The following is a 21,265-nucleotide window of genomic DNA, read 5'->3' as shown; positions in this document are numbered from 1 at the left end:
AATGAACCTACACACCTATGGTCACTTGATCTTTGACAAAGGATCCAAAACCATCCAATGGAAAAAGGATAGCATTTTCAGCAAATAGTGCTGGTTCTACTGGAGGTCAGTATGTAGAAGAATGCAGATCAAACCATGCTTATCACCCTGTACAAAGGTTAAGTCCAAGTGGATCAGGAACCTCCACATCAAACCAGATACACTCAAACTAATAGAGGAAACAGTGGGAAAGAATCTTGAACACATGGGTACTGGAGAAAATTTCCTGAACCAAACACCAATGGCTTATGCTCTAAGATCAAGAATCGACAAATGGGATCTCATAAAACTGCAAAGCTTCTGTAAGGCATAGGACATTGTTATTAGGACAAAATGACAACCAGCAGATTTGGAAAATGTCTTTACCAATCCTACAACCGATAGAGGGCTTATATCCAAAATATATGAAGTACTCAAGAAGTTAGACTTCAGGGAGACAAATAACCCTATTAAAAATGGGATTCAGAGCTAAACAAAGAATTCACAGCTGAGGAATGCCAAATGGCTGAGAAACACCTAAAGAAATGTTCAACATCTTTAGTCATAATGGAAATTCTAATCAAAACGTCCCTGAGATTTCACCTGACACCAGTCAGAATGGCTAAGATCAAAATCTCAGGTTACAGCAAATGGTGTGGATGTGGAGAAAGAGGATCTGAGAAAGAAATTAAGGAAATGACACCCTTCATAGTAGTCCCAAGTAATATAAATACCTCGGTGTGACTTTAACCAAGCAAGTGAATGATCTGTATGATAAGAAATTCATGCCTCTGAAGAAAGAAATTGAAGAAGACCTCAGAAGATGGAAAGATCTCCCATGCTCATGGATTGGCAGGATTAATATAGTAAAAATGGCCATTTTACCAAAAGCAATCTACAGATTCAATGCTCCTCCATTGTTGGTGGGATTGCAAACTGGTACAAAGATTCTGGAAATTAGTCTGGAGGTTCCTCAGAAAAGTGGACATTGAACTACCTGAGGACCAAGCTATACCTCTCTTGGGTATATACCCAAAAGATGCCCCAACATATAACAAAGACACATGCTCCACTATGTTCATAGCAGCCTTATTTATAATAGTCAGAAACTGGAAAGAACCCAGATGCCCTTCAACAGAGGAATGGATACAGAAAATGTGGTACATCTACACAATGGAATAATACTCTGCTATCAAAAACAATGACTTTATGAAATTCAAAGGCAAATGGATGGAACTGGAAAATATCATCCTGGGTGAGGTAACCCAATCACAACAAAAATACTTGGTTTACACTCATTGTAAACCCAAATGATCGAATTACCCTAGATGCATAGAACACATGAACTCAAGAAGGATGACCAAAATGCGAATGCTTCACTTATTCTTTAAAATGGGAACAAGAATACCCTTTTCGAGGGAATAGGGAGGCAAAGTTTAGAACAGAGGCAGAAGGAACACCCATTCCCAGCCTGCCCCACATGTGGCCCATACATATACAGTCACCAAACTAGATTAGTTGGATGAAGCAAAGAAGTGCAGGCAGACAGGAACCAGACATACATCTCTCCTGATAGACAAAGCCAGAACACAGCAAATACATAGGCGAAGACCATCATTAAACCACTGAACTGAGAATGGGACCCCCGTTGAAGGAAACTTAGAAAGGACTGAAAGATCTTGAAGGGGCTTGGGACCCCATATGAACAACAATGCCAACCAACCAGAACTTCCAGGGACTAAGACACTACGCAAAGACTATACATGGTCTGACCATGGGCTCCAACCTCATAGGCAGCAATGAATACCCTAGTAAGATCACCAGTGGAAGGAGAATCCCTTGGTCCTGCCAAGACTGAACCCCCAGTGAACGTGATTGTTGGGGGGAGGGTGTTAATGGGAGGAAGATGGGGAGGGGAACACCAATAGAAAAGGGGACTGGGAGGTGCTAGGGTGTTTTTGGCCTGGATACCTGGAAAGGGAATAACAATCGAAATGTAAATAAGAAATACCCAAGTTAGTGAAGATGAAAAAAAAAAGGAACTGAAAATTATTATTTTGAAGGTTTTTATGGTATCAAATTCTTATTTTCTTTCATGGCAAATATCCATTCCAGTGTAAGCCTTTTTATTTTTAAGGTTATTTTATTTCATAGTAATTATTTAAGGATGCATTAAAACATAAAGGTATTCATAAAGTATCATGTGATGCCTTGATAGAAGAGTACACTGTGAAATAGTAAAGTAAGAATTTAAATGTTGTACCTTCAATATTAATGATTTCTGTATGATAAACACATTCAAAATTTGTTTTCAAGTTTTCTGACTTATATAGTATGCTATCATTACCAATATCATCATAATACTTGCAACATCTCAGTGGAACTTTTGCCTTCTACCTACCTGTGATTTAATTAATCTTTCCTCAGCTTTCTCTTCCTCATTACCATCTAGCTTCCGACAACACAAATCAATTCTCAACTTCTCTTCGGTCAGCCCTTCTACAACCCACACTCTTGACTCTCTGTGCCTGACTTATTTTAGCACAATTGTCTCTATCTTATCTATATCAAAAAATGATAGAACTATAGTGAAAAGTATTCCTGCTATGCATTTGCAACATTTTGATTATCTGCTCACTGTCTTATTTCCACTTCTCCTTTGTATTTCTGAGAGTACATGGTGGGGAGGGGGTGTGATTGTGTTTTTTTTGTTTTTTGTTTTTTTTGCTTTTATTTGTGTCCTCTTCTGTTTTTAGGACCTAAATAGTACCTACCTTAGGAACAATATACACTAATATCCATTAAATGAATTAGCGAATTAATCAATTGAAAGTTTTGAATTAGAAGAAACAATGGTGACTTACTTTTTTTGCTTAAGGTCTAAAAGCTGGCAATCCCTTCTCTGTTTTATTTTACTTTATCATTTTCTGGTATTCTTTATTTTCAAGTGAAAGCTATTAGCACATATGGAAGGTTGTGATCCTAATAGAGGTTTGTGGGAGCAGGAATGTCTGTTGAATACAATGGGAAAGAGTGTTCAGGAAAAATCAACTTGACTAAGAAGTTTGGGAAGTTTACCGTTGCATGTTTACTGGGTTTCACCCTGCCTTATTTCTTGAAAAATGCTATAATTCTTTTTATTGAATCACAGAAGGCTTGCTTGACTTGCCTATTCCTAAGTGTGTAGATGAAGGGGTTTAGCATAGGGGCAATGGAAGTAGTGAGAACCATCACACCCTTATTGATGGCCACCTCCTTTTTTGCAGAAGGCTTGATGTAGATGAAGATGCAGCTGCCATAGGTGATAGAAACCACAATCATGTGGGAAGAACAGGTAGAAAAGGCTTTTTGCTTTTGTTGGGCAGAAGGGAATCTAAGAATTGTCTTGATGATATTAACGTAGGAGAGAACAACACACACCAGCGTTATAATGAGAGTCAGTACAGCACAGATGAGAACTGTGTGCTCCATGAACCACGTGTCTGAACAAGAGATTTTAAGGAGAGGGGAAGCATCACAGATAAAATGATCAATGATATTAGAATCACAGAACTGCAGATTTAGGCCGAGGCTAAGTGGGGGAATTAAAATAAATAAACCAGCTACCCAACAACAAAACACAAGTCTTCTGCAGACAGCGGTATTCATGGTAGTCAAATAGTGCAGTGGCCTGCAGATGGCCACATAACGGTCGTAGGACATGGCAGCTAGAAGGAAAAATTCAGTTAGACCAAAGAGGTCGGTAAAAAATACTTGGGCAACACAGGCATTATAGGTAATTGTTTTGTCACCTGTTGCTATGCTATACAGGTATCTGGGGATGCTTGCAGATGTGAAGGAGATCTCTAAGACAGCAAAGTTTTTAAGGAAATAATACAAGGCTGTTTTAAGGTGAGGATCTGCTAAGACGAGGGAGATGATGGACAGATTTCCAGTTATGATCAGTGAGTAGGTGAAGAAGAGAATGATAAAGATAAGAACCTGCAGTTGTTGGTCATCTGTCAGTCCAAGCAAGATGAAGGTTGTGACAGTGTGGTTCCTCATCTTTGGTTTCTGATTTCTTTTAGATCTGCATAGAACATTTAGTCTTTTAAATACACATTGTGTTTTAAATTTGCCAGAATTTTCTTATTCATTATACCGCAAAAAATTACCCTTTAAATGCATGTTGTGGAAGGACTTCTAACTCCTTGGGTTCTGTTATTTTATATGAAGCAAAAACCCCTTTTGGCTCAACAATTTTCAAGATTGGATAGAATTTTATGATACATTTTTCCAAATGTGTTGCTCCTTTGAAAAGTGCTGAAACAAGATGGACAATGTGAGTGAGCTTTCCGCAATACAGACACTTCTGGTCTCTCTTGGAACTTTGTACTCGAAACATTTAATTTAGTTTACTGAAATTTTATGTTTTTCTCCTGAAGACTTGCAAACTTAACATTTATCAATATACAGTGCATGCATACATATCAACTCAGCTATGTGTACCACATGCCTATAAACACCCCCATCCCCCGCACACACTTCTGTAGTTGTTCACATGATACTGCCTCCTTATTGGGTTTCTCTGTCCCTTGGTGATCACTTAAGAATTCAAGGTCGTACATAGCAGAGAAACCTTTAAAGTATGATATAATTATCCAGAGAACACACATCCTCTCAAGGAATTCTTTGAAAAATAAATTACAAATATATAGTCTGTGATGATTCCCTATCCCATCACATCACATTTGAATCTACTTTTCACACATAGACTAGCCTTAACCTCAATATAACACATGGAATGAAAGAATAAGGAAAATGACTAATCCAATTTAACAGAAAATATTGTGACACAATTAAGTACATATGTATATGTAAATGGTATCATTTAATTTGGAATGAACATTTGCAAATTTAGTTAGAAGCAACTAAGGTTGTGAGAGGTCGATTTGATTCTTTTGTTTGTTTTAGCCTGTTGACAATGTTATTAAAATTTTATGTTTTTACTTAAAAAATATGGCATTTCCATCAGTTCTTAGGCCTTAAATTACCATTATTCAGGTGATCTCCATTATACCTATATCTCTATTTTTTCATAGCCATTTTAATTCTCAGTTGTGACATGACATATTAATTTGTACATATTTCAGACACAACCCATTCTAGCAACATGTTCTTTTCAAGAAAGGTAATATGCTTCAATATGTTCCACTTCCCTGTGACAGATTTTTAGCCACCACTAGAATTGAGTGCTCTATTCCCAACTTACCTGGTTGATTTTCATTTTTCCAGCTCTAGTCTAAAATCTTCCAGAGAGCTTCCTGCAAGTTTGACAACTGTGGTACTGGAAACTCCTGTCTCTGCAACCCTAAGAACCATTACCTGTTATTAATGCACAAAGAACACTGGTTTAGGAATCAAATCTTGGAATGTGGACCACCCCTTCCCCTTTTTTATTATACAACTTGGCAGAACTCAGACAATTCCACATTGAACTGGTTGTCTAACAAATGCTTCTAAATGTATTTGTCTATTGCATATTTTCCAATCAGATATCTACAAAGATATTTCCTTTCTCTTTGGGTTTCTAATGCAAAACATTTTCATATGGACTTTGTTTATTTACATTTTGCATGAAGTCAAATTGGTAAATTATATATTTTTTGGTAATTTTTTTTAGTTAAAACTGTTTTCAGATAAGATATTGATATTTAATGCAGGGTGACTTCTAAAGCGCAATCCTCCAGTCTCAGTCTCCTCTCAGGATTACACATATGCTTCACCAAAATTAACTACTTTGGTTCTTCGAGAGACCAACATTTGGCAATATTTATTTTTATAGGTCAAAACAGAGGAATCACCTTCTTTTCCTTGGATGCTTTCAAAAATTTCTTCTACCTACTCTACATCGAGTCTCAGAGGGGACAGAGATCATGCCGTTGAGGTAAAGATTAACATTGTCACTGCTATTTCTTAGTAGTCAGTGCTATTGATGTAGCTAGCTGACTTTTGTTTATTCTATTTTCAAAATGAAATGAGGAGAGAGATTTCTAATGAGGTAATTCACTGTTCACCAATTTGTCATTCTTTGGTGGTATGGCATGGATATATTAATAATAATAATAATAATAATAATAATAATAATAATAATAATAATAATAATTTGAGGTTCTTAATAAAGGTGAAAGATATATCAACAGCCATCAAAATGTTTATTTATTTATTCTGTCATCCTTTCACATGATGAGATTTATAGGCATGTGTGACCAGCTGATTTTAATACTTAAATGCTATATATTATTATTATATAAAAGGTCCCAGATTGCATTTATATATGCAAGGAAATTTTGTTATATAAATTAAAAGAATACTTTATAAAATATAGAAATTATCATATATTTATTCCTTATTTTATGAATTAAAGTTTTTCAAGGTATAAAAAAAACTGAGATCAAACAAAGTAAATATAGTAAAGACAAGAATATTGATTGTGACTGTTAATGTTAGATTTTATTGGTTGTTGAAGTTTGAAGTCTTATAATTCCTTCATTAAAATGATCATTGACATAACTATTCATATCATCTCCTACTTACCTTTGCCACTGTCAAGCCTGAGAATTATTGAGGATGCATGGACACCTTGGCAGAATCCATCTGTATTCAGTTTCTTGGACTTCCTTATTATACTGTTTAAGCCTTCTTCCTGTAAAAGAAACCCAACAAATCACTGATATGAAGGCTGCAGGATGTGAACAATGATTTCTACTTGTGATTCTTGTTACTCTGACTTATCAGAGCCATGAGCATCTTCTTCTAGCTTAACCTTTGCTTATTTGGTAAAGATGCAACTAACTAAATAAACATAATCCCTGGTGATATACACTCACTAATGAATCTTCAGAGTAACCTAATTTCAGGTTTAAAAATTATGCTACACTGTGCTTCTTCAGAGACAGTGTTTTTGGAGACAGAAGGATATAACATTGTATAGAGTTCATCAAGACTATAGAAGAATCTAGTTATGTACGAATCTATAGGCTTAGACATAATACATAATGCATAAACTGAAACAAACCCTAAGGGGAGACCTAATAAAAACCACATTTCTTATTTAAATCTTGTTATGTGAATCATTTAATATATTTGAGAAAATTTAATTAGTTAAGGAAAATGGAGAAAATATATACAATCACATAATCTACTTACTGCTTTTATTGTAGTAGTTTGCTATATAGTTGTATCAAAATGATTATAAGTACTACTTAAAGAACACTGAAAGACTTCTGGGTAAAACAGCATTTAGCAGCCTCATCCATTTCACTTTGTGAAAGAAAATAAGGCAGGATGGTTGAAACACTGGCATTTTTATTCCTTAAAGAAATCATAGTTGTAAATGGATGTTAACAATACTAGCTGAGATTTTTTGTGTGTGTGTGTGTGAGAAAATAGGTGGGAGAGGCTATGGAAAGTTCTCAGCTGCCATCAGTGGCTTGGAGAACGTTAGGGCAAACTACAGGAAATTCTTGTCTTAATAATTAGCTGGATGACCAAGGACTAGATGCATAAATGGGGTGGGGGACACCTGGGAGTTGAACACTGAAGCAGGATACTGTTATTGTCAGTAGAAATTTTCTGACATTGGCTTTTACCCTCTCTTCCCCATTCACATCAACACTGTGATGAGCTAGAGCAGAGTCTGGACCAATTGCCCTGGAAACCATCATGGACACAGAGAAAGGGGATTTATGTATGAGACTAGGGGTTGGTGGCAAGTTCTTTCATAAGGACAATGGGTGAGTTTGGCAGTAATGCAGGGGAAGGGTTTCACTCTTCCTTCTCCAAACTCCCTACAACTTGCACAGTTGAATACCATAGTGGGAGGGTATCTGAAGAACTCAAAGCTGAACAGACCCAATGGTCATGTATACTTAGGGGAGAGAGTAAGGGGACAGAAATGTGAGTCTGAGGGCTGAGACAGTCCTGCTCTCAAAGTTCTCTGCCTAAGGCAGGAGGAAACTACAGAAAGGATCCCACTCTGTTTTCCCTAAACAGAGCTGTGGAACCCAATATATCATTAAAGAGGAAGTTGAACTGCAGTTGTGCTGTAGTGTGGGAAACTCTCTTCCAAAGGTGGTTGGTCTATATGCCATTGGAACAATACATAATACTGATTTAGTTTTCCAGATTTAAACTAGAACTGTAAACTGTGTCTTCCCCACCAATGCAGTTCTCTACCTGAAATATCATACAGAGAGTTTAAAACTCATTCTACCAAGGGAAAAATATTGCTTGATGTTATTGGAAAAAATCCTATATAATTCCATTATAGTTTATACTTTATTTATTGATAATTAAATTTTTATTGTTGAAAACTTTTAATAAGATTTAATTGAAATAAAATGATATAATTTCTTATTTTCCTTTCTTCCTTCTAGCCCATCACAGATACCTTCATTCGTAACTCTTCCATGTCCTGCTCAAATAGGTAGCCTCTTTTTCTTTCTTGATATATATATATATATATATATATATATATATATATATACATATATATATATATATGTATGCACATGCACACACACTTACACAATCTCCTGATTCTGTTTTTGTTGTTTGCATACATATGGTTTAAGGGCTGACAACTCTACAATGGACAACCAACAAGAAAGCTCATTCCTTGAAGGGCTAATTCTCCAAGCAATCATGAACAGCCTGCAGTTCTTTGTCTATGGCTGGGACCCCATGAAATTTCCCTTCTTCCACATGAACATGTCTATTGATATTGATATTTTACAATCTTGTGCATGCATACACTTTTAGGACAGCCTGTTGCAGAGCTCTGTGGTATTTTGACACTTACAGTCATTTTGCTCCATCTTCCATGATGTTCTAGAGATGTGATCATTGTGATGTAGATTTATCCACTGGCCCTGTGTTCCTTACCATCTATCACCCTTGCACTGTGTCTTGTTGCAGTTTTCTGTGGTGGTCTCCATTTGCTGTAAAAAGAGCCTTTTTAAAATAAGGGGTGGTAGCTTCACTTATCTCGTTTGCATTGGAAGTTAGTTAATGCATAGACTTGTACCTGGACAAATACTGAGTTTGAGTCATTTATTGAACTCCCAGCCCTAAATAGGATGTTTAATTTATCCCTCCAAGGTACATGTACAACCCATGAATAACTCTTTGTCCATCAAGACATGACTCTATACCCAAGAGACCCTAAAAATTCAACCAGGATTAAAAAGATACAATAAGAAGAAAATTATATATATATATATATATATATATATATATATATATATATATATATATATATATATATGAATGCTATAGGATACCATGAAATGATCAAAATTATCAATTATGTAAATAAAAGGAGAAGAACATGTTAAAGGCATAAACAATGTACTTATTAAAATCATAGCAGAAACTTCTCTAAATGTAAAGAACCAATCATATAGATAGGTTCAGGAAACATTTAAACACCAAATAGACAAGATCCAGACAATAACATCATATTATATTACAGTCAAAACTTTTTTTTTTTCTAAATGTGTCTCCCAGGCTGTCCTGGGACTTGTGATCCTCCTGCCTCTATCTCCTTCAGCAAATCCTACTGTGGTCCACCACCACAACCAGTCAGTCAAAACCTTAAGAATAGAGAATAAACCAAAAATAATGAAAGCCAGAAGAGAGAAGAACAAGTTACACATAAAGGCAAACACATCAGAATTACTGCAAATCTTTCAATAGAAACCACAAGTCAGGGACTAGACAAGGCTGCCCACTCTCTTCCTTCTTATTCAAAATAGTACTCGAACTTCTAGCCATAGCAATCACATATCGAAAGGAGGTCAAAGGGGGTAACAAATCGGAAACGAAGAAGTCAAAATATCACTTTGCAGATGATACGATAGTATACTTAAGTGATCCCAAACGTTCCACCAGAGAACTACTAAGCCTGATAAAACACTTTAGCAAAATGGCTGGGTATAAAATTAACTGAAACAAAACAGTAGCCTTCCTCTACTAGAAGGATCAACAGGCTGAGAAAGAAATTAGACAAATGACATTCATCACAATAGTCCCAGATAATATAAAATATCTCAGTGATACTCTAACCAAGCATGTGTGAAAGAACAGTATGAAAAGAACTTCAAGTCTCTGAAAAAAGAAATTGAAGAAGATCTCAGAAGATGGAAAGACCTCCCATGCTCATCGATTGACAGGATTAAAAATGGCCATTTTGCCAAAAGCAATCTACAGATTCAATGCAATCCTAATCAAAATTCCAACTAAATTCTTTATAGCAGTAGAACAAGCAAAATGCAAATTCATTTGGAATAACAAAAATTCCAGGATAGAGAAAACTATACTCCACAATAAAAGAACTTCTGGGAGAATCACCATCCCTGACCTCAACCTGTATTACAGAACAAAAGTGATAAAAACTGTATGGTTATCGGCACAAAGACAGGCAGGTAAGTCAGTGGAATAGAATTGAAGATCCAGAAATGAACCCACATACCTATCCTCACTTGATATTTGACAAAGGAGCTAAAACCTTCCAATTGGAAAAAGATAGCATTTTCAACAAATGGTGCTGGTTCAAAGGGAGGTCAGCATGTGGAAGAATGCAAGTTGATCCATTCTTATTGCCTGGTATAAAGCTTAAGTCCAGTTGGCTCAAGGACCTCCACATCAAACCAGATACACTCAAACTAATAGAAGAAAAAGTGGGGAAGAGTCTATCACATGGGCACTGGGGAAAATTTCCTGAATAAAACACAATGGATTATGCTCTAAGATCAAGAATGGACAAATGAGACCTCATAAAACTGCGAAGCCTCTGTAAGGCCAAAAACACTATCTTTAGGACAAAATGGCAACCAACAGATTGGGAAAAGATCTTTAACAATTCTATATCTGACAGAGAGCTAATATCCAAAATATACCAAGAACTCAAGAAGTTAGACTCCAGAGAGTCAAATAACCCCTTTCAAATGTGGGGTACAGAGGTAAAGAAAAATTCTCAGTTCAGGAATATCGAATGGCTGAGAAGTACCTAAAGAAGTACTCAACATCCTTAATCATCAGGGAAATGCCAACCAAAACAACCCTGAGATTCCACCTCACACCAGTCAGAATGGCTAAAAACTCAGGCGACAGCAGATGCTGGTGAGGATATGGAGAAAGAGGAACACTCCTCCATTTTTGGTGGAATTGCAAACTGGTACAACTACTCTGGAAATCAGTCTGAATTTCTTCAGAAAATTGGACCTGAGGACCTAGCTATACTTCTCCTGGGCATATACCCAAAAGATGCTCCAACATAAAACAAAGACACATGCTCCACTATGTTCATAACAGCCTTATTTATAATAGCCAGAAGCTGGAAAGAACCCAGATGCCCTTCAACAGAGGAGTGGATACAGAAAATGTGGTACATCTACACAATTGAGTACTACTCAGCTATCATAAACAATGGCTTCATGAAATTCATAGGAAAATTTATTGAACTAGAAAATAACATCTTGAGTGAGGTAAACCAATGACAGAAAAACATACATGGTATGCTCCTACTGATATGTGGATATTAGCCCCAAATCTCAATTACCCACGATATGATTCACAGACCACATGAAACTCAAGAAGAATGATGACCAAAGTGTGGATGCTTCACTCTTTCTCAAAAGGGGAAACAAAAATATTCATAGGAGGGGTGATGGAGGCAAAGTTTGGAGCAGAGAATGCAGGAACAACCATTCCTAGCCGGCCCCACATGTGGCCCATATATATACAGCCACCAAAACCAGATAAGATGGATGTAGCTAAGAAGTGTATGCTGACAAGAACTCGATATGGGTGTCTCCTGATAGACAGAACCAGAGTATGACAAATACAGAGGTGAATGCTCGCAGCAAACCATTGAATGTTTGAATGTTTGAAATGTTCAACCGTTGAACAGAATGGCATCCCTGTTGGAGGATTTAGAGAAAAGTTTGAAAGAGCTGAAGGGGTTTGCAACCCCATAAGAACAACAATGCCTACCAACCAGAGCTCTTAGGGATTAAACTACTACCCAAAGACTGACCCATGGCCCCATCTGCATGTGTGGCAGAGGATGTCCTTGTTTGGTACCAAAGGAAGGAGAAGCCCTTGGTACTGTCAAGGTTGGGCCCCCAGTGTAAGGGAATGTCTGGGGTGTATGCAATGGTTGGTGGATGGGGAGGGGAACACCCTTATAGAAGGAAACGTATAGGGGACTTATGGACAGAAAACTGGGCGAGGGAATAATATTCGAAATGTAAATAAAATATGTCCAATAAAATTGTTTATATATATGTATATATGAAAATCTATTCAAGAAAATATTAACAAAACTAATGAGGAAATAGAACACAAGACTCTCATTAAAGTAGGAGCAAAAAGGGAGCAACAGACAGCAATAAATTTTGAATAAATCACTAGGACATATTTTAAAAAATATATTCTACCACAATTTGAGAATTGTTAAGAAGTTGACATATGAAATTTACAAAAATTAGTGTCTTTAAGGATTCTATGGCAGCATTATAACTTTGAGAAAGGTATAACTTTTATAAGGTTTTTCTAAGGGTTTGTATTCCTGCACAAATACATCATAATCAAGAAGCAAGTTGGAGAGGAAAGGATTTATTCAACGTACACTTCCATATTACTGTTTATCATCAGAGGAAATCAGGACAGGAACTCACACGAGGACAGGAACCTGGGGGCAGGAGCTGATGCAGAGGACATGGATGGATGCTGCTTGCTGGCTTGTTTCTCTGGCTTACTCAGCTTGTTTTCTTATAGAATTCAGGACGACCAGCCCAGGGATGGCACCATTTACAATGGACTGGCTTCTCCCCTCTTGATCACTAATTACGAAAATGTGTAACAGCTTGATCTCATGGAGGCATTTCCTTAAGGGAGTTTCCTTTCTCTGTGATAACTCTAACTTGTGTCAAGTTGACACACAAAACCAGCCTGTACAAGGTTTTTTGATAATATTGGTGTTTTTCTTTTATTTTTAATCTTTGTGGGTTTCATATATATGTGTATATATATGTTATATGAAATTATATATATATATGTATTATATTGCATTGTGATCATATTCATCCCTTCAAACCTTGTACCATCACACTCCCACTGACTGCCTACTTTCTCCTAAATATATCTGATCTATTTTCTTATCTTTTGAATTTTTGATGTGAGTCTTGTATAGGTAGCTGCCACTGCTCTGTGACATACTCAACAATCATGTCATATCCAGAAGATTGTGCTTCACAGAATTCCTTTCATATTCCAGTTGCTATAGTCTTTCTGTCCTTTCTTCTGTGTTTCCTGTGTGGGTGGTAATATTTGTGTACAATTTACTGTTAAGGACTCAACAATCATTTATTTTTAGCACTTTGTTAAATTGCAAATCTTTTTGTTTACCATTACACACTAAAATGTAGCATCTATGATCAAGGCTAGGAGCAGCACTATATCAATATAAAAATTACACATGTAGAGGGCAGCTTGGCATATGTCCATTTAGCAAAACATCAGTAGTAAATCCCTCCTTGGAGCTGTGACACCTTAACCATAAGCTTTTGATGATTAAGAATGTATTCCCTCCCATGGTATCTCAGATACAATTAGAGAGTAGTTGATTACCTCAAAAACAGTCATACCGGTATTGCAGCTGAGGGAACATCCTTACCATTTCACAGTATTGTTGCATTCTGGCTTTATAATTTAGAAAGGCTGTTGATGAGTTTTTCTCCCCAGAAGTTTGAATAGGACTACGAACACTAGCCAAAAGGGAGGATTAGTTTAGTTCCAGCTTGATTTCTATTTGTTGTTTTTGTAAAACACGTGGTATCAAGATCAATTGCAACAGACTTTACTTTTTGGGAGACTCTAGAGGACTCTGTTGAATTAACTAAATAATTATTAAATCCCATCTCACGGTTTGCTACCTGCCTCAATCGTCAAGGTTCCCAAATAACACACACACACACGCGCGTGCGCGCACACACACACACACACACACACACACACACACACACACACACAAACACACACACACAGAGCCTTTATATTTTAGTATGCCTTAAGCAGCACAATAGTTGGGTGACTGTCTAGCTTCCATGATGCTAGAATCTACCTTCCACTGATAATTCTGAGTTATCACTTAATCACTTCCATGTTCCATCTTGACTGCTCTTAACTCCAAGTCTAGACCGACTTTCTTGACCCAGAGCCCAGAGCACTCTCCTTGCTCCTCTACCCCATGATTTTCCTCTCTCCACACTCTCCTCGCATGTCAGATGTCCTTCTTTCTCTACTCTGGTTCAAAGTCCAGGACATCCTAAAATCCTGCCTCTGTCTGTCCTTCCCAGCTATTAGCTGCTGGTATTTTTATTTACCAACCAGGACCAACTGGGGGCAAGTTCCCAAAAGCCACATGCAGAACCTTTGTGCAAACAGTTTTTTGGAGAACAATTAGCGTTCAAAATATATGCAGCTCTAGGACTCTATAGACAACAACTCTCAGGGCAGTATGCAGCTGGTACTGGAATAGTCTACCTCCCAATCTATAGCTTCTGGGAGCAGCAAGATACCTTCTCCATTTGAAATAAAAATTAGGATTGTTTAATTAGCATATACAGTAATATGCAGTTTTTCATCTATCCTGAATTTTTGCTATACCTCTCTGTATCTCCATTTGGCTCTTCCCCCCTGGATTACCCATACATACTTTTTTAAAACTTAAAAACTATTCTTCTTTCATATAATACATACTGACTACAGTTTCCCTTCCATCACCTCCTCCCAGTTCCTCTCCACCTCCCTCCTTTCCAGATATACTCCCCCTTAACTTTCCTTCAGAAAAGAGCAGGCCTCTAAGAGATAGCACCCAAATAGGACAAAACAAGATACAATTAGGCAAGGTGAAAGACCTCAGATTGAGGCTCAACAAGGCAATCTAATAGGAGGAAAAGAGTTCCAAATATAGACAAAGAGTCAGAGACACTCACTCCTCCTATTGGGAGTTTCACAAAACCATCAAGCTAACAGCCATAACACATACACAGAGGACTTCGTATAGACCATTGCAGTCCCTGTGTTTATTGTTTTAGTTTCTGTGAACCCATATGAGCCCAGCTTAATTGATTCACTGGGACACATTGTCATGGTGTCCATCCCCTCTGATTCTTACTTCTGTGGGATTCCCTGATGTCCAATTTAGACTCTGTCTCCATATAATATCTGGATGTGGATCTTGGCTCAAGTCCCACCTGCTGCTGGAAAAAGTATCTCTGATGACAACTGGAGAAGGCACCAATCTATGAGTATAACAATATCATTAGGAATCATTTCATTGATTTTTCCCCATCTAGGTCTCTAGGATATCTAGTTTCTGGATTCTGGCCACCTAGACAGTGCAGGACATGTGCTTCCCCTTGTAGTGTGGATATCAAGTTAAACTCAACATTAGTTGGCCACTCCATGGTGTCTGTGACACCACTGCACCAGCAATTTTTCCAGCAGAGCAGATGGTTGGTCGAGAGATTTGTGGCTGGGTTGGTGTCCAGGATTCTCTATCCATATCCTGCAGACTACCTTCCCCTACCAAAGAGACGAGAATGTCAGGGTGAAGGTTCCACGCAGACACCAGTTTGACCTTTCCAGTGAGTTTTGTGGATGTTGTTCTTTGTAATGGAGCCTAAGTTTTGCAGAAAGCAGGTGGTGTCAGTTTGCAGAAAGTAGCACTCTGTTCTAGCACCATCCTGGTTTTAGGAGTCTCCATGTGTCCTCCTTCGCTAACAACTTAACTGAATGCAACCCATAGCAACCACTGAAGCCTTGCCTGGTAATTAAAGATGACCAATTCAGACTCCATATCCTCAATTACTCCATATGCTGAGTCCTCACTAGAGTCATCCTCATAGATTCCAAGTTTTCACTATGCTAGGTCTCCACACACCTTATGACCCCAGTTCCAGTTGTTTCTCCCAGCACTCTCTTCCTTCATTCCACACCCATCTTGATGCTTCCTGTTCCTGTCCTCACCCACCTCCAGTCCATTCACAAAACCCATTTCCTCTTCTCAAGGAGATCCATGTGTCTGTTGCTAGAATATTCCTCTTTAACTAACCTCTCTGGGTCTATGGATTGCAGCTTGATTATCATTTACATAACAGCTAATATCCACTTATCCAAAATGTATAAAAAAACCTCAAGAAACTAGACATTAACAAATCAAATACTCCAATTTTAAAATAGGGGTAAATATCTAAAAAGTGATTTCTCAATAGAGAAATTTCAAATAGCTGAGAAACACTTAAAGAAATTTTCAACATCCTTATCCATCAGGGAAGTGAAAATCAAAATGACTAAGATTTCATCTTATATTTGTTAGAATGACTAAGATTAAAAAAATACAAGGGACAGCTCATGCTGGCAAGGATGTAGAGCAACAGGTACATGACTATGTACTATGTTTGTCTTTCTGGGTCTGGGTTACCTCACTCGGAATGATTTTTTTCTAGTTCCAACCATTTGCCTGAAAAATCTCGTGATACTTTTTTTTAAAGTAGATGAGTAATATACATTGTGTAAGTGTACCAAATTTTCTTCATCCATTCTTTAGTTGAGAGATATCTAGGTTGTTTCCAGTTTCTGGCTATTACAAATAAAGCTGCTATGAACATGTATGAACAAGTCTTTTTGTGTTATGATGGAGCATCTTTGGGTATATGCCCTAAAGTGGTATAGCTTTGTCTTGATTCAAAAATTTCTGCGAAACAGCCAAACTGACTTTGAAAGTGGCTGTACAAGTTTGCACTCCCACTAGCAATGAAAGAACATATCTCTTTCACTGCTGCGCCACTGCATTGGTGTTCTATTCAGGAAGTCATCTCCTATGCTTATGCATTCAATGCTATTTCTCACTTTCTCTTATGTGAAGTTCTTCAGTGTATATGATTTTATGTGGAAGTCTTTGATTCGATTTGGCTTGAGTTTTGTGCAGGATGGTGGATATGGATCTATTTTTATTCTTTTAGATGAGTAATAAGACAAACACCATTTGTTGAAGATGTGTACTTTTTAATTTTGTGTATTTCTGTCTTCTTTATCAAAAATTAAGTGATTATACACGTGTGGATTTATGTGTGGGTCTGTAAGGTGAAATGTCAAATTAGTCTTAAAGTCATTTCCTTTTGACTAAGAATATTTAAAATTTCTTTAAGAGATTCCCAGGCATTGTATTTTATCATTTGAGAACTCCTTTTATTTCTATAACACATTTTCAAATTGGGTTATTTGTTTTCCTGGTGTTCACTTCTTTAAAAATTAAATATATTATATATATTAACTTTCTATCAGATGTATAATTGTATAGACGTTTTTATTATACTGTAGGCTGTCATATTGCTCAAATGATGGTGTCCTTTACTACATAGAAGCTTTTTAGCTTCATGATATCCCATTTACTAATTGTTAATCTTAATGCCTGTGTTATCAATGTACCCTTTCAGCTTCTTTTTTTAATTTAATGCATTTATTTATTCACTTTATAGCCCAATATTAGCCCTTCCTCTGCATGTAGTACCCCCTCACATAAGTCCTTCCTCTATTCCCTATAGAAGAAGAAGCCCCCACTGAGTGTTAGTTATCTACCACCCACCCTACCTTCCCATTTCCCGTATCCCCTCATCACCCAACAATAAAAAGATGCATGCTAACAGACTGGATACATAAACAGGATCCATTATTCTGCTGCATACAAGAAACACACATCAACCCAGAACTGGGGCTGTCTCACAGCCCTTGGACATAAAACCTACCTGCAGAGAGCTGGTCTGCCAGGAGTACTCTCCCTCCTAAACTCACAGCACACAAGTGGGACACAACTTTCTCTCCATTGACTGTCCAAGGAGAGAAACTCAGGAATCATGTAGGTTGCTGGAGCCATAGGGAAGCCTAGGACAGGACCCTTCTTGTTTCCATCTGCACCCAGACCTGGGGCTGTGCCACAGATCTTGGACCCAAAACTTACCCTGAGAGAGCTCGTCCCTCAGGAGCACTCTCACTCCCAAGATCACAGGCTCACAGGCCCACAGGAGGGACAAGTTCCAGCCAGAGACAGCAAGATAACCAGATGGCAAGAGGCAAGCACAAGAACCTAAGCAACAGAAATCAAGACTACTTGGCATCATCAGAACCTAGTTCTTCCACCATAGAAAATACTGGATATCCAAACAAACCAGAAAAGCAAGATTTGGATGTTAAAATCACATCTTATGATGATGATAGAGGACATTAAAAAGGACATAAATAACCTCCTTAAAGAAATATAGAACAGGTAGACAAGGATAAGCCCTTAAAGCGGAAACACAATAATCCCTTAAAAATTACAGGAAAACACAACCAAACAGGTGAAGGAATTGAACCAAACATTTCAGGACTTACAATGGAAATAGAAACAATAAAAATGTCACAAAGGGAAACAACCCTGGAAATAGAAAACCTAGCAAACAGATCATGGTTCATAGACGCAAGCATAATCAACAGAATACAAGAGATTGAAGAGAGAATCTCAGGGGCAGAAGGTACCATAGAAAACATTGACACAACCATCAAAGATAATGTAAAATGCAAAAAGCTACTAACTCTGAACATTGAGGAAATCTAGAACATTGAGGTAACAATGAGAAGATCAATCCTAAGAATAATACGTATAGAAGAGAACGATGATTCCCAACTTAAAGGGCCAGTAAATATCAACAAAGTATAGAATCCAACTTCCCTAACCTAAAGGAAGAGATGTCCATGAACATACAAGAAGCATACATAACTCCAAATAGATGGGACCAGAAAAGGAATTTCTTCCATCACATGATAGTCAAAACACAAAAAATACAAAAGAAAGAAAGAATATTAAAAGCAGTAAGGGAAAAAGGTCAAGTAACATATAAAAGCAGGCATATAAGAATTACACCAGATTTTTCACCAGAGTCTATGAAAGCTAGATGATCCTGGACAAATATCAAATAGACTCTAAGAGATCACAAATGCCAGCCCGGGCTACTATATCCAGCAAAATTCTCAATTACCATAGCTGGAGAAGCCAAGATATTCCATGACAAAACCAAATTTACACAATTTATCTTTCCACAAATCCAGCCTAACAAAAGATAGTAGATGGGAAACTCTAACATAAGGAGGGAAACTACACCTAGGAAAAGCAAGAAAGTAATCTTCTCACAACAAAATGTGGACAGAGTCTAGTCTCTTCTGGCTTCCCATGTGTGTCTGCCCCTCTGAAAGTTTAGCTCTCCCTCCCACGGGATTTGGGTGCAGGGAGCTTTTGATTGGGTCCCTTCATATTTGGGCAGTTTCTGGACTGCAGGCGACCTGCCACTTGAGTGCCCCTATCTTCCGGTTCCCAGAGGCTCTATACAGTTTCCTCTTGTGTCAGGGATGTGGGCAGGGTTGGGCAGTATTGGTGGTCTCTCCAGCTCTGCAGTCTCAGGAGTTCCCACCTGTCCGGGCAGTGAGCTTTCTCTCCCAAGGTGTTTGGGAGCAGGGAACTGTGGACTGGGGCTCCAGTTAAAAACTGGAAGTGTCCAGTGCAAGAGGAATTTTGCCTCTGTGTGTCCTGAGTCCACTAGGCAGGTCTCTTGGAGCAGAAAAGTTGGTCTTACCTGTGGTCCCGTGGCTGAAGTTGCTCCTGGGGGGCTGCTTTTGAGCTCTCCATGAGGGCAGCAACCAGGAGGGCCTGTGCAGCCTTTTCCCGGGGACCCTGTGCACCAGGGTCCCAGATGGCATTAGGTGTTTTCCTCTGGAGTCAGAAATGTGGGCAGAATGTAGTCTCTTCCGGCTTCCCAGGCGTGTCTGCCCCTCTGAAGGTTTACCTCTCCCTCCCACGGGATTCGGGTCAGTGTTCATGTTTCTTAACCCAAAATTTTCACGCTTCTTATTTAAATGTGTATTTTCTCCCTAACATTTGTGACTTATGTCCAAAAAATATTTCAATTTGTTTAAATTTCTTTTAAGGTTTAAAATCAACTCCCACAGGTCAAACCAAGTATTCTGATGACCATTATTTAATACTTAATTAACAACCAGTTTCCTTTCACAGACAAGCTGTTACTGCCTATTTCAGATGCACAGTTAACATCTTTTTTTTTCACTTATTTATTTTTTTTTAACTTGAGTATTTCTTATTTACATTTCGAGTGTTATTCCCTTTCCTGGTTTCCAGGCAAACATCCCCCTAATCCCTCCCTCTCCCCTTCTTTATGGGTGCTCCCCTCCCCACCCTCCCCCCATTCCTGCCCTTCCCCCAACAATCTAGTTCACTGGTGGTTCAGTCTTAGCAGGACCCAGGGCTTCCCCTTCCACTGGTGCTCTTACTAGGATATTCATTGCTACATATGAGGTCAGAGTCCAGGGTCAGTCCATGTATAGTTAACATCTTAATCTCTTCCTCAGGTATCCAAAGCAGCTCTAAAGGAAGCCTTCCATGACCAAGTTCCTCAAACACCCTTGCTTCTCTAGTTTCATAACAGCAGACCATGATGTGCTCCTAACAAACCATTACAGGCTTAACACACACTACCCAACCTATACAGACATCCCCCTGCTGGGGTTCTGTTCCTCTGTTGTGATTACTCTACAGGTTTATCTACAGTGCAATTCCCACAGATCCAGCTGAGATTCATTTCCTCAGACTTTTCTGGGACATTAAAGCTGCCTTCCTTCAGTCAACTTACCTGACTGAAGACTCCCATGATACACGCTGAGATCACAGATGACAGCTGAGACACACAGAGGACTGTAGCTATAGATGAACTCTCTTGTCAAAGTCAAATGACTACTAAATTTGGGGAAGTTGCATGATAGTGAAGAAAACATGATGTTAATCTAGATTAATCAAACGTTTAAAATCAATTTTAATACCCTCAAAAACTGTACAACCCTTGGAAAAATTACTTGATTAAATAATCTTGTCTTTCCAACACCTCACCGTCACCTCTCCTTACCCCTCTGGCTTAGTTGTTGTATCACTGTGGCCTGTGTAGTGTTTTCTTTTGTATACTTGAATTCCACCCAAATTTTTCACTAGAAATGACACCATCACTCCAGTGACACCTCTTTTTTAAAAAAATAAAGAGGAGAAGTGGGACCATGAAAGGCAGCCTGGTTCTTAGTTGAGCTAATGCTAGAAACCCTG

General features: G+C 38.1%; 1 protein-coding gene across 1 annotated transcript; it reads right to left on the bottom strand.

The window, feature by feature from the left end:
- Positions 1-3,126: 3,126 nt before the first annotated feature.
- Olr990 (olfactory receptor 990) lies at positions 3,127-4,062 on the bottom strand. The gene is given in 2 exon segments (NM_001006597.1): positions 3,127-3,298; positions 3,347-4,062. Coding segments are annotated over 2 exon segments (888 nt in total).
- Positions 4,063-21,265: the final 17,203 nt, after the last annotated feature.

This window comes from Rattus norvegicus, chromosome 7 (genome assembly GCF_021556685.1).
Source record: "Rattus norvegicus strain SHRSP/BbbUtx chromosome 7, alternate assembly SHRSP_T2T, whole genome shotgun sequence".
Taxonomy (NCBI): domain Eukaryota; kingdom Metazoa; phylum Chordata; class Mammalia; order Rodentia; family Muridae; genus Rattus; species Rattus norvegicus.
Note: the sequence above shows the minus strand (reverse complement) of the source record. Positions and strands in the feature narration are given on the sequence as shown.